At 41.2% G+C, this 20,182-nt stretch overlaps 1 protein-coding gene across 3 annotated transcripts in view; it reads left to right on the top strand.

Moving 5' to 3' along the window:
* Positions 1-20,182, top strand: part of DTNBP1 (dystrobrevin binding protein 1) — a 202,832-nt gene that overhangs the window by 103,662 nt on the left and 78,988 nt on the right. For all 3 annotated transcript variants that reach the window (XM_059399492.1, XM_059399490.1, XM_059399491.1), the window contains exon 5: positions 9,643-9,775. In XM_059399492.1, coding sequence (XP_059255475.1) covers positions 9,664-9,775 — 112 coding nt within the window. In that variant the 5' untranslated portion in view covers positions 9,643-9,663. The remainder of the gene's footprint in view (positions 1-9,642; positions 9,776-20,182) is intronic.

Genomic DNA, 20,182 nt, shown 5'->3' with positions numbered 1-20,182 from the left:
TATCAAGCTTAAATATAAAGTCTTCCTAGGTAAATATTAGCTAGAACTTTGTACTGTTTATGTGTATGTCCTGTGAGTATTGGATGATAGACAGAAGGCATTCTACCGGGGACACCTTTGGCAGTGTGTGGTTGTGTTGGCAAACCAAAGCCAGCAGTGCATAAAAAGCAAAATACTGTACACCAGGTTTATTCCAGGATTGAAAGGTTGACATTAGAGTGTTTTCTTTTCTTTTTTTTTTTTTCTTTTTTTTAAGTGAGAGAGAAAGTAAGGGAGCAGGGAGGGGCAGAGAGAATCTTAGGCTCCATGCCCAGCATAGAGCCTGACTCAGGGCTCAGTCTCATGACCCTGAGATCATGACCTGAGCCCAGATCAGGAGTCAGATACTTAACTGACCGAGCCACCCAGGTACCCTGACCCAAGTACATCTTTTACATGTACTTGACCATGTTAACATATTAGAGGAGAAAAATACATGATGCAGAAAATACAATGGACCACTTGTACAATATACAATCAAAGGTAGAAATTCAGTAAAATTAAGCACCTCTTTAGAATAAAATGATTTGGCAGGTTTTTGTAGAAGAGAATTTCATTGTCCTGAAATCTGCCCAAACCTGCAGTATTTGATTTGTAGCGCATTTCAGCCATCTTGCTGAATCCTCTTTTCTTTTAAGATTTTATTTATTTATTAGAGAGAGAGAGGGAGGTAGGGAGAGAGAGAGTGAGCATGAGCTGGGGGGAAGGGCAGAGGGAGAGGGAGAAGCAGGTTCCGAGCTGAGCATGGAGCCCAATGTGGGGTTCAATCCCAGAATCCCAGGATCGTGACCTGAACCAAAGGCAGCCGTTTAACCGACTGAGTCACGCAGGAGCCCTGAAATCCTCTTTTCTAATAATTTGTATTTGGGTGTGGGAATTCTTTTGTGTAAATGGTAGGTTTAGTTTCTTCCCTCCTAATGTGCGTAACTTCCATGTCTTCTTGTTTTTTTTTTTGTTTTTTTGTTGTTTTTTTTTTTTTTTACACTGTTTAGAACCTCCAGTATAATGTTGAGTAAGAATAGATGAAGACCTTTATTCACATTTTGGCTTTATCAGAGTTGAATGTGAAAGGGAAGTTATTTCTTTTGGGAAACAGTGGAAGACCTTTAAGACCTCCAGCTAGAGAAAGATTCCTTAAGGAAGGCATAAAAAGCACCAATGAAAAATACTAATAATCTTTATCAGGGCTTCTACTCATTAAACAACACCATGAAAAAGTTAAGCAATTCATAAAACACAGAACACAAGTGTTCAGAAAATATTATCAGCATATACAAACCAATAAAAAGAGGGCAGTAACCCAATATAGAAGTGAACGAGGGGTGCCTGGGTGGCTCAGTGGGCTAAAGCCTCTGCCTTCAGCTCAGGTCATGATCCCACGGTCCTGGGATTGAGCCCTGCATCAGGCTCTCTGCTCAGCGGGGAGCCTGCTTCCTCCTCCCTCTCTCTCTCTCTGCCTGCCTCTCTGCCTGCTTGTGATCTCTGTCTGTCAAATAAATAAATAAAATCTTTAAAAAAAAAAGTGAGCGAAAGATAGGACCAGGCATTTTACAGAAGAAGAAATATGAGTGGCTAATAAACATGAAGATGTGTTTCAAGGTGATTAGTAATCAAAGAAATACATATTGAAACCACAGGTTTATACTCATTAAGCTATCAAAAATTGAAGCCTTGAGTCTCTGTGCGATGGTCATTATTTGCAGAGGACAGTTTTGGTTTCTTCCCTGGGAAGAATCATGATGAGCAAGTAGAACTGGAGAATATAAGTCCATTGCTAGGATTGTATTAGAAAACAAACATTGGCAGGAGCACCTGGGGGGCTCAATCACTGAGCGACTGCCTTCAGCTCGGGGCATGATCCCGGGGTCCTGGGATCCAGCCCTGCATTGGGCTCCCTGCTCCGTGAGGAGTCTGCTTCTCCCTCTTTCTTTGCCTCACCCCCTGACCCCACTTGTGTTCTCTCTCCATCAAATAAATAAAACTTTTTAAAAAATTTAAAAAAACAAAATGAAAAACAGACCTTGGCGTTAAGTAGGAGTTGACATTGGAAGATACCTCTCCAACAGCAGTTCTGCACCTGGAGGGACATCTGCAGAGTATTTTCATCTCACACTTTCCCCTAATAGTACTGGTGTGGCACATATTTCCTCTGATAATGTTGCCATGGTCTTTATTACACAGTAAGCAGATGAGGCTACTTGAAGTCAGAGGTAGCTAGGCTGGGGTGGTCTGATGACCCCAAGGCCCACTGAGCCACTTTGAGTACCTCGGATGCCTCCGTAAGTCATTGGTGAGACTTGACTGCGTGCACCAGGAGATTTGTACCAGAATGCTTGAGCAGGTTTTTTGAAACTTGAGACAGTCCCGTGGTCTATCTACAGATTAAATTACAGTATCATTCATAAAATCAAATATCGTACAGTGGTGAAAATTAGCGAATGACTGCATCTATGTGAATCAGCATAGAGGAGTCCCACAGTGCTCAGTGAAGACTGTATCTTGTAGGGGGGCCTTAAGAAATAATTCTTTTGATTGTAAGAAGTATTTTTATATTAAATATATAGGAGAAAAAAATTAAAAAATATATATAGGAGAAAGAATTTCCTGTAAGGTATGTTGTTGAATTTAGGCTATTTGGTAATGTTAAATTTATTCATAGACTTGTTTTGAGACCCCCATCTGATCAAAAGTGCCTCTGTTGCTTTCCAGAAATACAGTACTCAGCTTTAAAAATGAAAATTTTGGGGTGCCTGGGTGGCATAGCCGGTTAAGTATCCAACTCTTGGTCAGCTCAGGTGGTGATCTCAGGGTCCTGGGGTTGCTGCCCTTCAGATCAAGCCCTGTGTTGGGCTCTACACTCAGCGTGGAATCTGGTTAAGACTCTCTTTCCCTGTCCCTCTACCCCTACCCATAGCCTGCACATGCTGGCTCATGCTCTCTCTCCCTACCCCCTGCATGTGTGTGTATAAATCTTTTACGAAGAAAATTTTTTGTTTGAATTCAAGTATTGTTAGTTTCTGAGGTAGAATTCAGTGATTCATCATTTATATATAACACCCAGTGTGCATTACATTACATGCCCTCCTTAATACCCGTCACCCAGTTACCCCATCCTCCACCCCTCCCCCCGGCCCCTCCAGCAACCCTCAGTTTGTTCCCTATGATTAAGAGTCTCTTATAGTTTAAAACAAAACAAAACAGAGTCTCTTATGGTTTGCCTCCCTCTCTGATTTCATCTTGTTTTATTTTTTCTTCCCTTCCCCATGCTCCTCTATTTTGTTTCTTAAATTCCACATATGAGTGAGATCATGTGATAATTGTCTTTCTCTGACTGACTTATTTCATTTAGCATAACACCCTCTAGTTCCATCCACATTGTTACAAATGGCAAGAGTTCATTTTTTGCTGGCGAGTAATATTCCACTGTATATGTATATATACCGCATGTTTATCCATTCATCTGTTGATGGACATTTGAGCTCTTTCCATAGTTTGGCTATTGTGGACATTGCTGCTATAAACATTGGGGTGCAGGTGTCCCTTTGGATCACTACATTTGTATCTTTGGGGTAAATACCTAGTAGTGCAATTGCTGGGTAGTAAGATAGCTCTATTTTTAACTTTTTGAGGAACCTCCATGCTGTTTTCTAGAGTGGCTGCACCAGCTTGCATTCCCACCAACAGTGTAAGCAGGTTCTGTCGTTTACTGACTTGTTAATTTTAGCCATTCTGACTGGTGTGAGGTGGTATCTCATTGTGGTTTTGATTTGTATTTCCCTGATGCTCAGTGATGTTGAACATTTTTTCATGTGTCTATTGGCCATTTGTATGTCTTCTTTGGAGAAATGTCTGTTCATGTCTACTGCCCATTTCTTGATTGGATTATTTGTTCTTTGGGTAATGGATTTGGTAAGTTTCTTAAAGATTTTGGATACTAGCCTTTTATCTGATAAGACATTTCCAAGTATCTGCTCCCCTTCTGTAGGTTGTCTTTCAGTTTTGTTGACTGTTTCCTTCGCAGTGCAAAAAGCTTTTCATCTTGATGAAGTCCCAATAGTTCATTTTTGCCTTTGTTTTTCTTGCCTTTTGCAATGTGTCTAGCAAGAAATTACTGAGGCCGAGGTCACAGTCACAGAAAATCTCTAGGGTTTTGATGGATTCCTGTCTCACATTTAGGCCTTTCATCCATTTGGAGGCTATTTTCGTGTGTAGTATAAGAAAGTGGTCCAGTTTCATTTTTCTGTATGTGGCTGTCCAATTTTCCCAACACCATTTATTGAAGAGACTGTCTTTTTTCCATTGGACATGTTTTCCTGCTTTGTTGAACATAGAGTTGAGGGTCCATTTCTGAGCTCTCTATTCTGTTCCATTGATCTGTGTGTCTGTTTTTGTGCCAGTACCATACGGTCTTGATGGTTACAGCTTTGTAATAGAGCTAGAAGTCCGCAATTGTGATGCCACCAGCTTTGGTTTTCTTTTTCAACATTCCTTTGGCTGTTCAGGATCTTTTCTGGTTCCATACAAATTTTAGGATATTTGTTCCAGCCCTGTGAAGAATGTTGATGGTATTTTGAAAGGGATTTCACTGAATGTATAGATTGCTCTAGGTAGCATAGGCATTTTAACAGTATTTGTTCTTCCAATCCATGAACACGGAACATTTTTCCATTTCTTTGTATCTTTCCCAAATTCTTTCATGAGTACTTTATAGTTTTCTGAATACAGATCCTTTGCCTCTTTGGTTAGGTTTATGCCTAGTCATGTGGTTTTTGGTGCAATTGTGAATGGAATAGATTCCTTAATTTCTCTTCTTTCTTAGTGTTTAGAAATGCAACTGATTTCTGTGCATTGATTTTATATTCTGCCACTTTGCTGTTTTCCTCTATGAGCTCTGGAAATTTTGGGTGAAGTCTTTTGGATTTTCCACATAGAGTATCATATCATCTGCGAAGAGTGAGAGTTTGATGTCTTCTTTGCCAGTTTGGATGCCTTTCATTTCTTTTTGTTGTCTGATTGCTGAGGCTAAGACTTCTAGTACTATGTTGAACAACATTAGTTATAGTGGACATCCCTGTCATGTTCCTGACCTTAGAGGGAAAAGCTTTGTTTTTCCCCATTGAAAATGATATTTGCTATGGGCTTTTCATATATAGCTTTTATGGTATTGAGATATGTTCCCTCTATCCCTATACTGTTTTAGTCAAGAAAGGATGCTGTACTTTGTCAAATGCTTTTTCTTTGTCTGTTGAGAGGATCATATGATTCTTGTCCTTTCTTTTATTAATGTATTGTATCACATTGATTTGCTGGTGTTGAACCAGCCTTGCAGCCCAGGAATAAATCCCACTTGGTTGCGGTGAATAATCTTTTTAATGCACTGTTGGATCCTATTGGGTAGCATGTTGGTGAGAATATTGTTGAGAATTTTGACATCCATGTTCAGTAGGGATGTTGGTCTGTAGTTGTCTTTTTGGTGGGATCTTTATCTCATTTTGGGATCAAGGTAATGCTTGCCTCATAAAATGAGTTTGGAAGTTTTCCTTCCATTTCTGTTTTTTGAAACGGTATTCTCCTTCATATGTTTGGTAGAATTCCCCTGGAAAGCCATCTGGCCCTGGGCTCTTGTTTATTGGGAGATTTTTGATTACTGCTTCATTTTCTTTGCTGGTTATGGGTCTGTTCAGGTTTTCTATTTCTTTCTGTTTCGGGTTTGGTAGTTTATATGTTATTAGGAATGCGTCCATTTCTTCCAGATTCTCACAAATGAATCTTTAAAAAAAAGAAAACTTATTTTAAAACCTGATGTATTTTTTTTAATTTTTAAAAACTTTTTAAAATTTCTTTTCAGTGTTCCAGAATTCATTGTTTATGCACCACACCCAGTGCTCCATGCAGTAAGTGCCCTCCATAATACCCACCACCAGGCTCCCCCAAACTCCAGGCCCCCTCCCCTCCAAAACCCTCAGTTTGTTTCTCAGAGTCCACAGGCCTTCTGATGTATTGTTGAGACATACGTAAGTTTTTTAAATGTGTATCTTTGATACGCATAGTGTTAAACCTATGATGAGTTATATTTTGTCAGATTGTGCTCATGTGAAAGGCCGAACAACCTGCCAGGGCAAATATACTTAAGAATCAGTCATTCTTTTTTGACAAGTTATTTTATACTCATTTCCTTTAAGGCTATTTCTTACTACATAGTCTTAAAATTCAGACAGTATCTTGTAAAATAAACTTTCGTAGTCAATAATAACTTTAGGCATTTTCTACACTTTTTTTTTTTTTAACAAGTTCTTTGACTTTTTTTTCCTAGCAATATTATAAATAAAGAATAATAACGTTGAGGGCAGTTTTTAAAAGCTAGACTTCCAGTGCATTATTTGCTTCTGATTCCTATTGCTGTGAAATATTTGCTTGCCTTCATGTTGAACTCCTAAGGTTCATGGTTGAACAGTTTGAAGTGTAAGCTGGTTAAATGAGACATGCTTCACTGTCTGGTCCAGTGTGGCTCTTCTCTGGCTGTGGCAGAAAGTTCACTGAACTGGGTGATGGAAATCCTACTTTCTGCGCTAGTCCATTTGACCTTGGGCCCCTGACTTGGTTTCTCTGTTGTTGGTTTCCCCATCTATAAAATGACGTAACACTACCTACCTTGCTTACCATATGAAGTTGTTTAGAAATCACATGAAATTGTGTACTCCAAAACACTGAACTGTTGAGTTTGGTATTCTCCTCTTGTCTTCATGCTCCTGCTCCAGTGTCCGTGGGAAGGAATTTTGGAATGAAGCACGGCGGGTTTGCTTTAATTGTTTGAGTTTGATTTCCTGGTGTTTGATCTGGCTTTATTCAAGAATTGTTTATTTAGAGGTGGAAAAACTGGCCTTCTGGTGATAGATCATTTCTTATCATTAAGTAGAGTTGAAGTATGGTTTTTTAGAATGTTTTCTTCTGCTAGCTTCTCACTTCTCCCTTGCCTACACTCCTGTAGCACAATCTCTAGAATACTGAGTGAGGGCCTGGACTTGAGTGTCAAATTCCATGGGAGGATTGACCTCAGTCCACGGAGGCCCTTGGAAAAGAGACATAGCTTCATTACACCTTAGGGCCTTCATCTGTAAAATGGAGGTGCTAGAAGTGCTTAGTTTATAAGGTTGCTATGTGGTCTAAATGAGATAATATATGTAAATTGCTTAGCATAGGACTTGGCCCATAGAAAATGCTCGAAATGTTTTTAGTATTATTGCATAATTTATCTCATTCTTTTAAATAAAAACGGTGTTTTAGTATATTTTTATATTTTTTTCTGTATATGCTGCTTCTATCCTGTGTTGAGAATATAATTTTCAATTTTGTGGAAGTCGTGAACTAGATTGTAGTTGTTTTAATATTTATGTTGCACTTTCAGTAAGAAGTGGTTAATATAAAAAAAATTGTTTTCGATTTTTCAAAGTAACGTAATTAACCAGGGTAGTTAAGATTTCAAGACTTTATAAAAAAAAAATACACCATGTACCAGGAAAAATATATTTAGCCTTAAATCAGCCCTGTGATCCAGGAATTATTATTATTATTATTATTTTAGAGTTTAAAAAGTGGAACTAATTTGGGAGACCTGCTGCGAGGATTTAAGCCCCCAGGGGGCAGGATTTTTTTTTTTTTTTTTTAAAGATTTTATTTGTTTATTTGACAGATCACAAGCAGGCAGAGAGAGAGGAGGAAGCACGCTCCCCGCTGAGCAGAGAGCCCGATGTGGGGCTCGATCCCAGGACCCTGGGATCATGACCTGAGCCGAAGGTAGAGGCTTAACCCACTGAGCCACCCAGGCGCCCCTGTTTTGTTCACCGTTACATCTCCGTAGCCTGAACAGTGCCTGGCAGACAAGGAGCGGTCAGTTGTATAGATGAATTTTAGGGACACAGATTCTCGTGTCAGGCCTTAGTTTTCTTATCACTGCACAGCCAGATATAGTAGCATCGCTCAGCATTTCTTAAACTACTCTTAGCCATCTTTATAAAAGTGGTTAGCAATATGCATTTTTAAGTATATGAAATTAATGAGTTGTGCCACCTGGGTAGAGCTTGGTGTCACCTCTCCAGCTCAGCGGAGGCTTGTCCTGGAGAGATGACGTGGTCTTCTCTCCAGGATGGGCCAGAAAGCAGTGGGGAGGTGTGTGAGCCAGGGGACACAGTAAGGAAACCAGCCAGCTTTTAACCCCTCTGTTGGAACTTAGTTCTTTTGTTGCCATGTTGGAATTTCTAGAATATTAAAATGTAGAAACTGAAGCAGTCTAGCACTACGTACAAGTAACTTTGCACTTGATTTTGATACTTTTATTTCTCTAAAGTAATTTGTTACCTTAGTGGGATATAGTAAGAATTTGTGTTCAGGGGTGCCTGGGTGACTCGGTAAGTTAAACATCTGAGTCTTGATTTCAGCTCAGGTCATGATCTCCGGGTCCTGGGATCAAGTCCAACATGGGGCTCTGCGTTCATCAGGGAGTCTGCTTGTCCCTCTGCCCTTCCTCCCAAGCTTGTGTGTGCACAGGTGCACGTGCGCGTGTGCTCTCTCTCTCTCTCAAATCTTTTTTTAAAAAAGGCTTTTAAAAAAATGTGTTGTATTCATGTTCTCACTTGAGAAATCTTAATCTCGGGATGAGTAAATTGCCTTTTTATTTTTATTTTTTTAACTGAATTGTGAACTCTGACTTACAGATAAAATTCAAATGCATTTCCTTCTGTTATATAAGGAATTTTGCAGTCTTTGTATTTACTGTACTATTGTGGTTATCTTTGACAATTCTTGCTAATCATTGGTGGTGTTTTCAAAAGATGACCTCTCCCTGCTCCTTCTAAATCTTATTCTAAGCGCTTTCCCTCCCGTTATGTTAAGACCAAAACAGAATTGTCTGGGAGAAACTCCCGATTGCCATTTTCTGTATAGTCTTCAGTAAAAGAGGTTAGCATTCTTTCAGGCCTGTCTGGTATGTCACAGCCGTGCTATCAGGAGCTTTACGTCTGAATTCCTTCTCTGTTAACAGTGCTTTCCCTCATTTTTTCTGGAATCAGTCAGTTGCCTTAATTCCTTCACATACAAGTACTTTTTACGTTACTTTTTGCAGTGTGTTGCTTTTTAAATATAAATTCAATTGTATATATTCTAAATGGATTCAGTAACTTTTCTGTTCATAAAAGCCCTTTTGTAAAGCAAATAATTATCCGATAATTGTGGTTTGGGTTGTCGTGTTTTCTTTTCGGTTGTTAGTGTTGGGTTTTTTATTTATTTTTTCTAGATTTGGATTTTCAAATACATAGTTTCCTTAAAAACAGGGTATACTTAGTGATTTCTAAGGTCAGTTCTGGACTTTCTCTTCTCCGGGTTATGATGCAGTGGGACAAGCAGTAATTTGAGGTTTTCTGCACTGAATGTGAAGCTGGTGCTTTTCTAAGAAAGAAAACAAGTCCAGTTTTCTCGGGGGGGGGGGTGTCCTGTTGTGGACACTCAGTGGAGGGGTTTTAAAGATAACATTGAGTAACCCTCATTCTGCTGTCATTTCCTGGTGCCTGAAATCTGCTTTGACTTTGCCCTTGCTCCTCTGTGTTGCAGCTGGTGGACAGCGAGGTGGTTATGCTCTCAGCGCACTGGGAGAAGAAGAGGGCGAGCCTGGTCCAGTTACAGGAGCAGCTCCAGCAGCTTCCCGGCTTAGTAGCGGATTTAGAATCCATGACAGCCAGTCTGAGTGAGTTTCATGTTTGTATCATGTCCATCACTTTGAGGAAGGGGAGTAATTTGGACAGAAATGGGAAGACATTCAAAGCCCTCTAAGAATACATTAACTTCTTAGTTAATATGATTTTTTGGAAAAGAGTGACTTCTAACAATAACTTGTAACTGTAACTTGTAACTATAATTTCATGTCTGATTAACAGAGGATTGGACCGTAAATAGTTTGAAAGTACAGAAATTATTTCGAAAATAAATCACTAACCTTTTCTGCCTCTGTTCAGCTCAGGAAGCACAATTATAATTTTTTGATTCTTAGAGTGACTCGGGTGTGTGTGTGTGTGACATTATATCTCAGTGTAAAAGGATAAATATACGGGGCGCCTGGGTGGCTCGGGTGGTTAAGTTTCTGACGCTTGATCTCAGCTCAGGTCTTGATCTCAGGGTCATGAATTTGAACCCCGCATTGGGCCCCGCGTTTGGTGTGCAGCCTACTTAAAAAAAAAAATAAAAAGTACAAATATATAAAATAAAAGGGGTTATAGTGACTTTGTTCTGGTTGTAGAATGTACTCTGGAAGTTATTGCTTTAAAAATGAGGTCTGCTTAGAGCTTTATGTCTTGAAATGTGGTTTTTTTTTTTCCCCCTCTCCTTGAACACTTGAGCGATGAAACAAACCCAGGCAAATGAGGGTGCCTGTTTGGCTCAATTTATACCTGAGGAGGTTCATACTGTTTTGTTTTCATTGGAATGAATTTTGCTGATATTCTTCATTTCTTGGGTTTATAGTCAAAAAATTCCCTTTTCTGTTTGATAGCGCCACATGATGGGATAATACTGTGGCTCACTTTTCTGACCGAGCTTAAGATCTTAGTGAAGTTTAAGAGGTAGGAGTATCTATGCAGGAAATAAACTTCCCAGGCCAATAACCTGATTCAGTCTTATAGGTAAGAAGGTACAGATATCCTGTCATCTCTTTCTGGTTTTCAATATTACCCTTCTTAAGCAAAACAAAAATGGTTTACAAAGCCAGTAATTTGTTGTAACACTGTTTTTGTGTGTGTGTGGATAAAATGGGCCTGAATGGCATTGGGAATGGTGTAGCTGAGAACAGTAGCTAACATTTACAGCACCTGTCATAAGTCAGAGACTGCGAGGTGCTCTACAAACATGATCTGTAATCCTCACATGAACCCTTTAAAAGTAGCTATTACTATCCTACTTTATAGCTAAGGAAAGCAAGTCTCATGAGTTGCTCAGGTGGCACAACCACAGTTGATAAGTCGTGGTTCCAGGATCCCAGTCACAGAGATGATGTCCTTAGTGGGGGATGAGACAGGCTGGCAATTATCAGCCTCATCAACTAGATGCTCTTCTTCTTCTTCTTTTTTTTTTTTTTAAGCTTTATTATTTATTTGAGAGAGAGAGCGTGAGTGGGAAGGGTAGAGGAAGAGGGAGAGAGAAGTTGAGTTGAAGGCAGATCCCAGTGTGGGACCTGAGATCACCACCAGAGCCAAAACCAAGAATCAAGACGCGTAACAGACTCTGCCCCCGGGCACCCCCATGAACTGTATTCTGAAAGCCCTGGCTGTTACAGGCATCACCTGGAGCGCATGTTTTGTTGTTTCTGAAGACGGGGCATGAAAAAGAGATTCTGGGTCTTAAGAGAAATGTAAAAAAGCTGTGGTTGCCCTCTGCTGCACTTCTCTCTTGTGGGTATAGTAATGATCCGTCTTAAGCCTTTGATGGCTCAATAGAGAAATAGCCTCCCAAGACATTTGGGATTTTCTTTTTAGCCACTTTATTTTGGCCTATCTTCCTGCATCTGTCTGCATCATTGGCTTTAAATGGGTTATGTATTTCTTTACAGGCCAGAAAACCTCTCTTCTTCTTTACTAGCTGGGAGTCAACACTGTGGATAGGTGTTCTTGGTTTGATACCACTTTACTGATTAAGGGCATTTTGCCCCAATTCTAATTATTCTCCTAGTTAATTCTGCTTGGGAAATGTAGTTTATATAAGCCTTTCTTAAAACAGAATATACAGGTGTGCCTCAGACACTGTGGGGCTTGGTTTCAGACCAGGGCAGTAAAGCAGATATTGCGATCAAGGGAGTCAGATGAATTTTTTTTGGTTTTCCAGCTCATATAAAAGTTATGTTTACATTATTGTCTGTTAAGTGTGTACTAGTATATGTCTAAAAAATTATGTACCTTAATTAAAAAGTACTTTGTGGCTGGGGTGCCTGGGTGGGTGTCTGACTCCGGGTTTTGGCTCAGGTTGTGATCTCGGGGTCCTGGGATTGAGCCCTGTGTCGGGCTGTCTGCTCAGTATGGATTGGGATTTTTTTCTCCCTCTCCCTCTGCGCTTACAGATCTTCTGTCTCACACACTTTCTTTCTGTCTCTAAAATAAATAAATATTTAAAAAAGAATACGTCATTGCTGAACAATGCCAATACCTCAGCTTCCAGTGAGTTGCCGTCTTCCTGCTGGTGGAGGGTCTTGCGTCCGTGCTGCTGGCCGCTGACCGGCCAGGGTGCTGGTTGCCGAAGGTGGGGTGGCTGTGGAAGTTCTTAAAATAACACAGTGATGAAGTTGGCTTCATCGATTGACTCTGACTTTCATGATTTCCCTGTAGCTTGTGATGCTGTTTGGTAGCATTTTACCCACAGTAGAACGTCTTTCCGAATTGAGGCCAGTCTTCTCCAACCCTGCTGCTGCCCGATCAACTAAATTTATGTCATATTCTAAATCACTCACTGTCGTTCAACAATCTTCACGGCATCATCACCCAGAGAAGCTTCCATCTCAAGAAACCACTTTCTTTCCTCATCCATAACGAGCCTCTCCTCATGAGGTTTGATCACGAGACGGCAGCAGCTCAGTCCCATCTTCAGGCTCCACGTCTAACGCTGGTTCTCTAGCTCTTTCCACCACTTCTGTGGTGACGTCCACCACTGACATCCTGAACCCCTCCAAGTCATCCTTGTGGGTGGGAATCAGCTTCTTCTAAACTCCTGTTCATGTTGATATTTTGACCTCTTCCCATGAATCATGAATGTCTTACTGGCATCTAGAATGGTGAGTTCTTTCTGGAAGATTTCCAATTTGCTTTGCTGAGATAAACCAGAGGAATCACTGTCTATGGCAACTTCAGCCTTACAAAATGTCTCTCTTAAGAAATAAGACTTAGAAGTCAAAATGACTCCTTGATCCATAGGCTGCAGAACAGATGTTGTGTCAGCAGGCATGAGAACAGCATACATCATGTCCATCTCCACCAGCTCCTGGGTGACCTGGTGTGTTGTCAGTGAGCTGTCATATTTTGAATCTTTTTTCCTGAGCAGAAGTTCTCAACAGTGGGCTTGAAATAGTCAACCATGTTGCAAACAAATGTGCTGTCATCAGGCTTTGTTGTTCCATTTATAGAGCACAATGTTCTTAAAGAACCTATAGTCTTCAGAATGGCGAATGAACATTGGCTTCAACGTCAAGTCTGTAGCTGCATTGGCCCCTAACAAGACAGTCAGCCTGTGCTTTGAAGGCAGGCATTGGCTTCTCCTCTCCAGCTACAGAAGTCCTGGGGGGCATCTTCTTCCACGACAAGGCTGCTTCATCTGCATCGAAAACCTGTGCTTGGTGCCTGCATTAGTTCTCAGCTCAATCTTCTGGAGAACTTGCTGCAGCTTCTCCCTCCGCACCTGCTGCTTCTCCTTGCACTTGGTGTTACAGAGATGGTTTCTTCCTTGAACCAACCTCTGCAGGCTTCAGACTTTTCTTCGGCAGCCTCCTCACCTCTCTCAGCCTCCAAGGAGCTGAATAGAGTCAGGGCCTGGCTTCGGAGTAGACTTTGGCTTAAAGGAATGTTGTGGCTGGTTTGATCTTCTGTCCAGACCGCTCAAACTTTCTCCATGTTGATAATACGACTGTTTTGCTTTCTTATCATTCGTGGGTTTGTTAGAGTAGTACTTTTCATTTCTTTCAAGAACTTTCTCTTTGCATTCACACCTTTGCTAACTGCTTGGTGCAAAAGGCCTTGCTGCTTTCAACCTGTCTCAGCTTTCATCAATGCCTTCCTCACAGAGCTTAATCATTTCTAGCTTTTGATTTAAAGTGAGAGACATATGACTTTTCCCTTCACTTAAATACTTAAAGGCCATTGTATGGTTATTAATTGGCCTCATTTCAGTATTGTTGAGTCTCAGGGACTAGGGAGGTTCCAGGGAGGGGGTGGGGGGGAGCGGCCCCTTGATAGAGAGAACACACACAATATTTATCAGTTAAGTTCGCTGTCTTTTATAGGTGTGGTTCATGGCATCTCAGATCAGTGACAGTGGCAACATCAAAGATTACTGATCACAGATCACCACAGTAATAATAAAGTTTGAAATATCATGAGAGTTACCAAAATGGAACATAGAGACATGCAGTGAGTAAATGCTGTTGGAAAAATGGCACCAGTAACCTTGCTCCAAGCAGGGTGGTCACAAACTTTGAATTTGTAAATAACACAGTATCTGCGAAGCACTGTAAAATGAGGTATGCTCATTTTGAAGAGTTTATTCTGTTTGCTTAAAAATAGCTCAAATCTAGGTGGTTTTCATATCTGTTGCCAGTCTGAATTACCATTAGCATTTGAAATACATGCTGTCTGTGGTTTTCACTGTGCTGCTGTTCTTTGTCTGATACATACAGTTAGTAATTAATGTATACTGCTGTCTACATTATGCTGTATACAGTACTGTCCCAATGACGTACCCAGCTGTAGAACAGACAGAACAGGAAGTCTGAAGGCCTCCTGTCTGTTGACTTTGAAATTGAGACTTTTAGATAACAACTTAAACATCTTGGACCGGGTGCTGATATTCTTTACAATAGGAAAATATTTTAAAGGCAAGTTTGGTAGGGTAGGTTATATAAACATATATCTATATCATTAATGTAGTTTATGAGTTTTTTTTTTTTTTTTAAGATTTTGTTTATTTGACAGAGATCACAAGTAGGCAGAGAGGCAGGCAGTGAGGGGTGGGGGGAAGCAGGCTCCCCACCGAGCAGAGAGCCCGATATGGGGCTCGATCCCAGGACCCTGAGATCATGACCTCAGCTGAAGGCAGAGGCTTAACCCACTGAGCCACCCAGACTCCCTATGAGTTCATTTTAAGGATTATGTACCATTCCTAGATATTGGAACCCAGTGTTTTATTTTATTTATTTATTTATTTATTTTTGGTACCCAGTGTTTTACATGTTTGCTCATATATTGCTGGATTCTTTTATTTTTTGGCAGCTTCAGAATCTCTCTTATCACCTGAATACTTTGACATAATAGAACAAGGCTTAAATAGTCAAGCAAATTATTTTTAAAAATTTAAAAACTAGGAAATAGTAACTGACCTGTCTATAGTCCCAGAGTTCCCTTAACTTCTTTGAACTTTGTGCTCTTTCCCTGTCAGATCTGATACCGTATCCAGTGGGTCCTGGCATCTTCTGGGCTACATGTCCTTTTTTTTTTTTATTATTATTTTATTTTATTTTATTTATTTATTTTTTTAAGATTTTATTTATTTATTTGACAGAGAGAAATCACAAGTAGATGGAGAGGCAGGCAGAGGGAGAGAGAGAGAGGGAAGCAGGCTCCCCGCTGAGCAGAGAGCCCGATGCGGGACTCGATCCCAGGACCCTGAGATCATGACCTGAGCCGAAGGCAGCGGCTTAACCCACTGAGCCACTCAGGCGCCCCTACATGTCCTTTTCAGTCTTGCTCTGACCTCTAGACCGTCTGCCCTTTAATTACAGAGTAAAGGACTTATGTGATGTGAGCAATCTGAACCTTGATGATGCTTTTAACTGTGCCTTATCTTACAGCTTAATTTACCTGATCCCCAGGAATTGTGATGTAAGACTGGATAATCCCTTCATTTTTTTTTTTTTTTCAAATGGAGTGGGAGCCATTCATCTCACATAAGCCTGTGTAATAGATAATTACTGGTAGTTTGATGTTTAAAAAAAAAAATGATGACGATATGCTGGGAACTGGAGAATAAGGGCCGTGAACTTCTCTCATATCTGGGTTTGGGTCCCAATACCACAGCCGCATATGGCAGCCCGTGCAGGCTTCTTGAGCACTCCAGGCTTGTTTCCTTGCAGAAAGGGGATGAGAGTTCCTGCTTCAGAGGGTGGCTGGAGGGTTGAACGAGATGACATGTACGGAGAGTACTCAGCTCAGTGCTTAGTACCTAGTGAGACATGTACCGAGTGCCGTGGGCTCGGGTCAGCGCGGGGACTACAGCACTGCACGGGACTGGGTACCTGAAGATGCCGACATTCTAGCGGAGTCTCTCCAGCCTTTGCAAATGTACAAAACCACTCTTCTTTGACAGAAGGGTTCGGGTGGATGTTACTCAACTGAGCTTATCGTGTAAAACTGGGTAGGATGCAAAGCCACACACGGTAGATCATGTATGAGGAGGAAAAAAAAAATGGAATGTTGTCAACCAGCTTCTACAGACAGGCTTCTTCTGACATAACCAGTGTCCATGTTGTCATAAAACTGGTAAAATGTGTGGAAAGTATTGAATTCTCTTGAACTTCCACTAGAGGGTAGCCTCAGCCTGTTCATGTATTGAAGTTTAACACGTCAAGGGCCCCTCGGAGTTTTTGCTCTCGCTTAGTTTATTTTAAGTGACCTACTTTGGAAAGACTGTCTCTTCTTCCAGAGCAGAAGAATCTGTGAATTCTTAGATAACAAAGTGCTGTGAGAGTGACAGCCATAGCCTCAGTTTGTATCTTTCTTTTGCTGTGACCTAACCTGATGCGTTGTTGTTTGGCTGTCTTTCTGGAATTTGAGAGCCTCCAGCCAGGCGACTGCCCGAGCTACAAGTGTCTCGGGAACTAGGTTATTTTTATTGTCCAGGTTCCTTTCTGGGATTAGGCCCTTCGGGAGGCACATTAACTCTCTTTAGACACCTTTCCATGTGCTCCCCAGATCTCGTCTGTGCCATAACGTTTGCAAGTTAATGCACTTCTTCAAGTTCCCCATCACTGCTGTATTATCATATTACATAAAAGGGTAATGTAAGCATTTGAAGACTCTTTCAAGTCTTTTAGTACCTGGCCTCTGTGACCTCTGGGTTTGCAACCAGAGGAGATTTCTTTCTTCTTTGAGGCTACTTGTTTTGTTAGAAAAGTACTCATTAAGTATGAAATAATTTTAGTGTGCCGCCCCATTCTTCATACGTAAGTGGTTCCCCTGCAGATAATACATATTTCAAACAAATGGCCCAAAGAAAAATGCCAGACAGAATCGCTCTTCCTCTGGGACGGTCTCCTCACAAAGATTTGTGAGGCTCTGTCCTGCACAGCTGTCAGGCATTCCCACATGGCTTTTCACAATAAAATTCCACTGATCTTTTCCACTGATCAGTAAATGAGACATATGCTGTTGTTCGAGCGAGCAGAGTGGTCAAGTCTGAGCTTCCTGTGAAGGTGCCTATGGAGGCCTGCTGGTGTTTTATGCACATGCATTCTGAGTTTGGTTGTCTGCTTCCTCATATATGCGATTCATTTGGTCTTGGAAAATGAGCAGGTTGTGACTGGAACATTTAGTTTCTGCCATTTATATGCAGTATAGGGGCACCTGGGTGGCTCAGGGGGTTAAGCCTCTGCATTGGCTCAGGTCATGATCTCAGGGTCCTGGGATCGAGCCCTGCATCGGGCTTTCTGCTCAGCAGGGAGCCTGCTCCCCACCCCCACACCCCACGTCTCTGCCTACTTGTGATCTTTGTCAAATAAATAAATAAAATATTAAAAAAAGAATAAATGCAATATAAAATATTCAGGTACACATCACATACATATGCTTGTAATTATTTAAAAGGACTTTTTAAAGTTTTTAATATAAAAAGGGAAGATTTATTTTTGTCAGTATAGCTCTTCTGCATCTGATTACTGATTTCAAGCCAGTCAGAGTTAAAATGGAAAATTTCCATTGCTTTTGCTGCTCTAACTCACTGATAAAGGGACCTGGTCTGACATATCAAGAACAAAGTACCATTGTGTTGCCTGATGTTTTCTAACTTCTCTGCCTGTGTTTTAATTTATCCTTTTACAAAATTTAGCATAACCTCCTAATATTTAAGTTAGATGACCACGAATCATGTGGTTGCTTTTGTGGTTATTATTTGATGTTTTAGTGGGATAGAGCCATTCTTAGTTGAGTTCAGTAGACTAGGTATTAGGGGATACAAACATGCAAACATACAGTTAATACCCTTAAGACCCTTCCTGATTCCTGAGAGAGTACTCAGGAATGTACAAGTAGTTGTAGAATATCAGGGTTTAAGCTCTGTGCGTGGTTCAGAGGTGTGGAAGCACAGGAGAGGAGGGGGGGCAGCGAGCACAGGCATCCCAGGAGCAGACAGAGTCAGAGAGACAGGAAGGTGCATGAGCTGTCTTAGGGTGGTGAGTGGTCCCGAAGGAAGGAAGTAGTGAGACTGGAAAAGTCGGCTGTGGCCCATGGTGGGGGCGGGAGGAGGAGGTGATAGATATCTGAATTCTAAATAAAGGTCTTAAACTAGATTCTTTTCTCTTTTTTAGATTTTATTTATTGATTTGAGTGAGAGTAGGGGGATAGAGCAGAGGAAGAGAGAATCTTAACCAGACTCCCCCCTCCACCTGCCCTCCCTGCTCCCCCTCGACCCCCTCCCCCTGCAGGGAGCCTCATGCAGGGCTTGATCCCAGGGTCCTGAGATCATGTCCTGAGCTGAAGGCAGACGCTTAAACGACTGAGCCACCCAGGCACCCTACACTGGATTCTTCAAGTACTCAGAAAGCTTTAACTTAATAAAAGGAGAGAACAGAAATAGGAATCTGTGGTAGCAATGAAATGGACACTGGGTCTCCCAAGTGTTTTAGATCTAGATTTGCCATTCCGAAACAAGAACATGAAGCTGCCGGTCAGTTCTGAAGCGTGTACCGTTTGTTTCTTAGTCGTAGTCCCAGGCTGGTACTAAACCAGTCCCATGTTCCACTTGGTCGCCATTTTATTAACACAAGAGTGAACCAGGGTGGCAAGTTTAGTATGTATCTAGAAGACTGTTTCTCTCCGTGAGAAATGAACTGGCCTGCGTAGGTATCAAGTCATTTCCTTCAAGTTTCTGGCCTCACTAGTTCTCTATCACAACAGAGCTAGCCTCTAAATACAAGTTGCTATCTGTCCCAGTAAAAATAAAAACGTAAATACATATGTGTATGTCCTCAAAAACAGAACAAGTATTGATTCCATTACTTACTTTCGTTTTAGCAAAATCATTTGAAATGTAATGCCCCTCACTTACAAGGGATCTTAAGTCTAACAACATAGTTTTGAGTATAATTCTCTTGATATTTTGATCTGTTAGATCCATAGGTGTTCACAACATGATAATTTCTGGTCTGCAGAGTTATTTGCTTAAAATGACATTTGTATGAGGGGCTCAGTCAGTTGAGCATCCAACTCTTGGTCTTGGCTCAAGTCATGATCCCAGGTTCCTGTGATCGAGCCCTGTGTCAGGCTCCATGCTCAGTGGGGAGCCTGCTTGAGATTCTCTGCCTCTGCCTCCCCGTCTGCTGCCCTCCCTCCCCCTTGCTTGCATGAGTGTGTGTGTGTGGACTCACTCTCTCTCAAATGAATTCTTTTAAAAAAATAAGTAAATGACTTTCATGGAACTCAGCTATTTTTTTTTACATTTTTTTTTTCTCTGCATTTTTTTTTTTTTTAAGATTTTATTTATTTATTTGACAGGCAGAGATCGCAGGTAGGCAGAGAGGCAGGCGGGGGGCGGTGGAAGCAGGCTCCCTGCTGAGCAGAGAGCCCGGTGCAGGGCTCAATCCCAGGACCCCGGGATCATGACCTGAGCCGAAGGCGCAGAGGTTTTAACCCACTGAGCCACCCAAGCGCCCCTTTCTCTGCATTTTTTTTAATAGTTAATTATAAATTACTGTCAAGTGCTAAGTTAGGTACACTTTGTATATTGGTATGTAAGTATATAGTGTTTATATGCTGGGCCCCATTGGACCCTTTTGACAGCTTTGCAGGATGTGAACTGTTAGCCCTTTTGTCACTGATGAGTTGTCTCAGGTCATTGTAAGGGGCAGAGCTGGTCTCCAAGCGTGCTTCAAAGCCCTCCTCCTGGCCAGTCCCCTGTATGCTAAAGATAACAACTTAACATGCATGATACTGCAGGAACCAAGTAGCTTAGAGTTAAATGGATTTCATATTAAATTTAATTATTCTAGTTCTTATCACTAATCAAAGTGAAATAGCCTTTTAAATAATCCTATTAGCTATGATCGCCATTTAGACCCCGTCAAGCTAGTTATAACAGAATGAGCTGAACATTGCTTCTTCAGGGCCAGTAGCCCTAACTCCCAGACTGAGGCGCC

Source organism: Mustela nigripes, chromosome 5 (genome assembly GCF_022355385.1).
Source record: "Mustela nigripes isolate SB6536 chromosome 5, MUSNIG.SB6536, whole genome shotgun sequence".
NCBI lineage: Eukaryota > Metazoa > Chordata > Mammalia > Carnivora > Mustelidae > Mustela > Mustela nigripes.
This window is presented reverse-complemented; position numbering and strand designations above follow the sequence as displayed.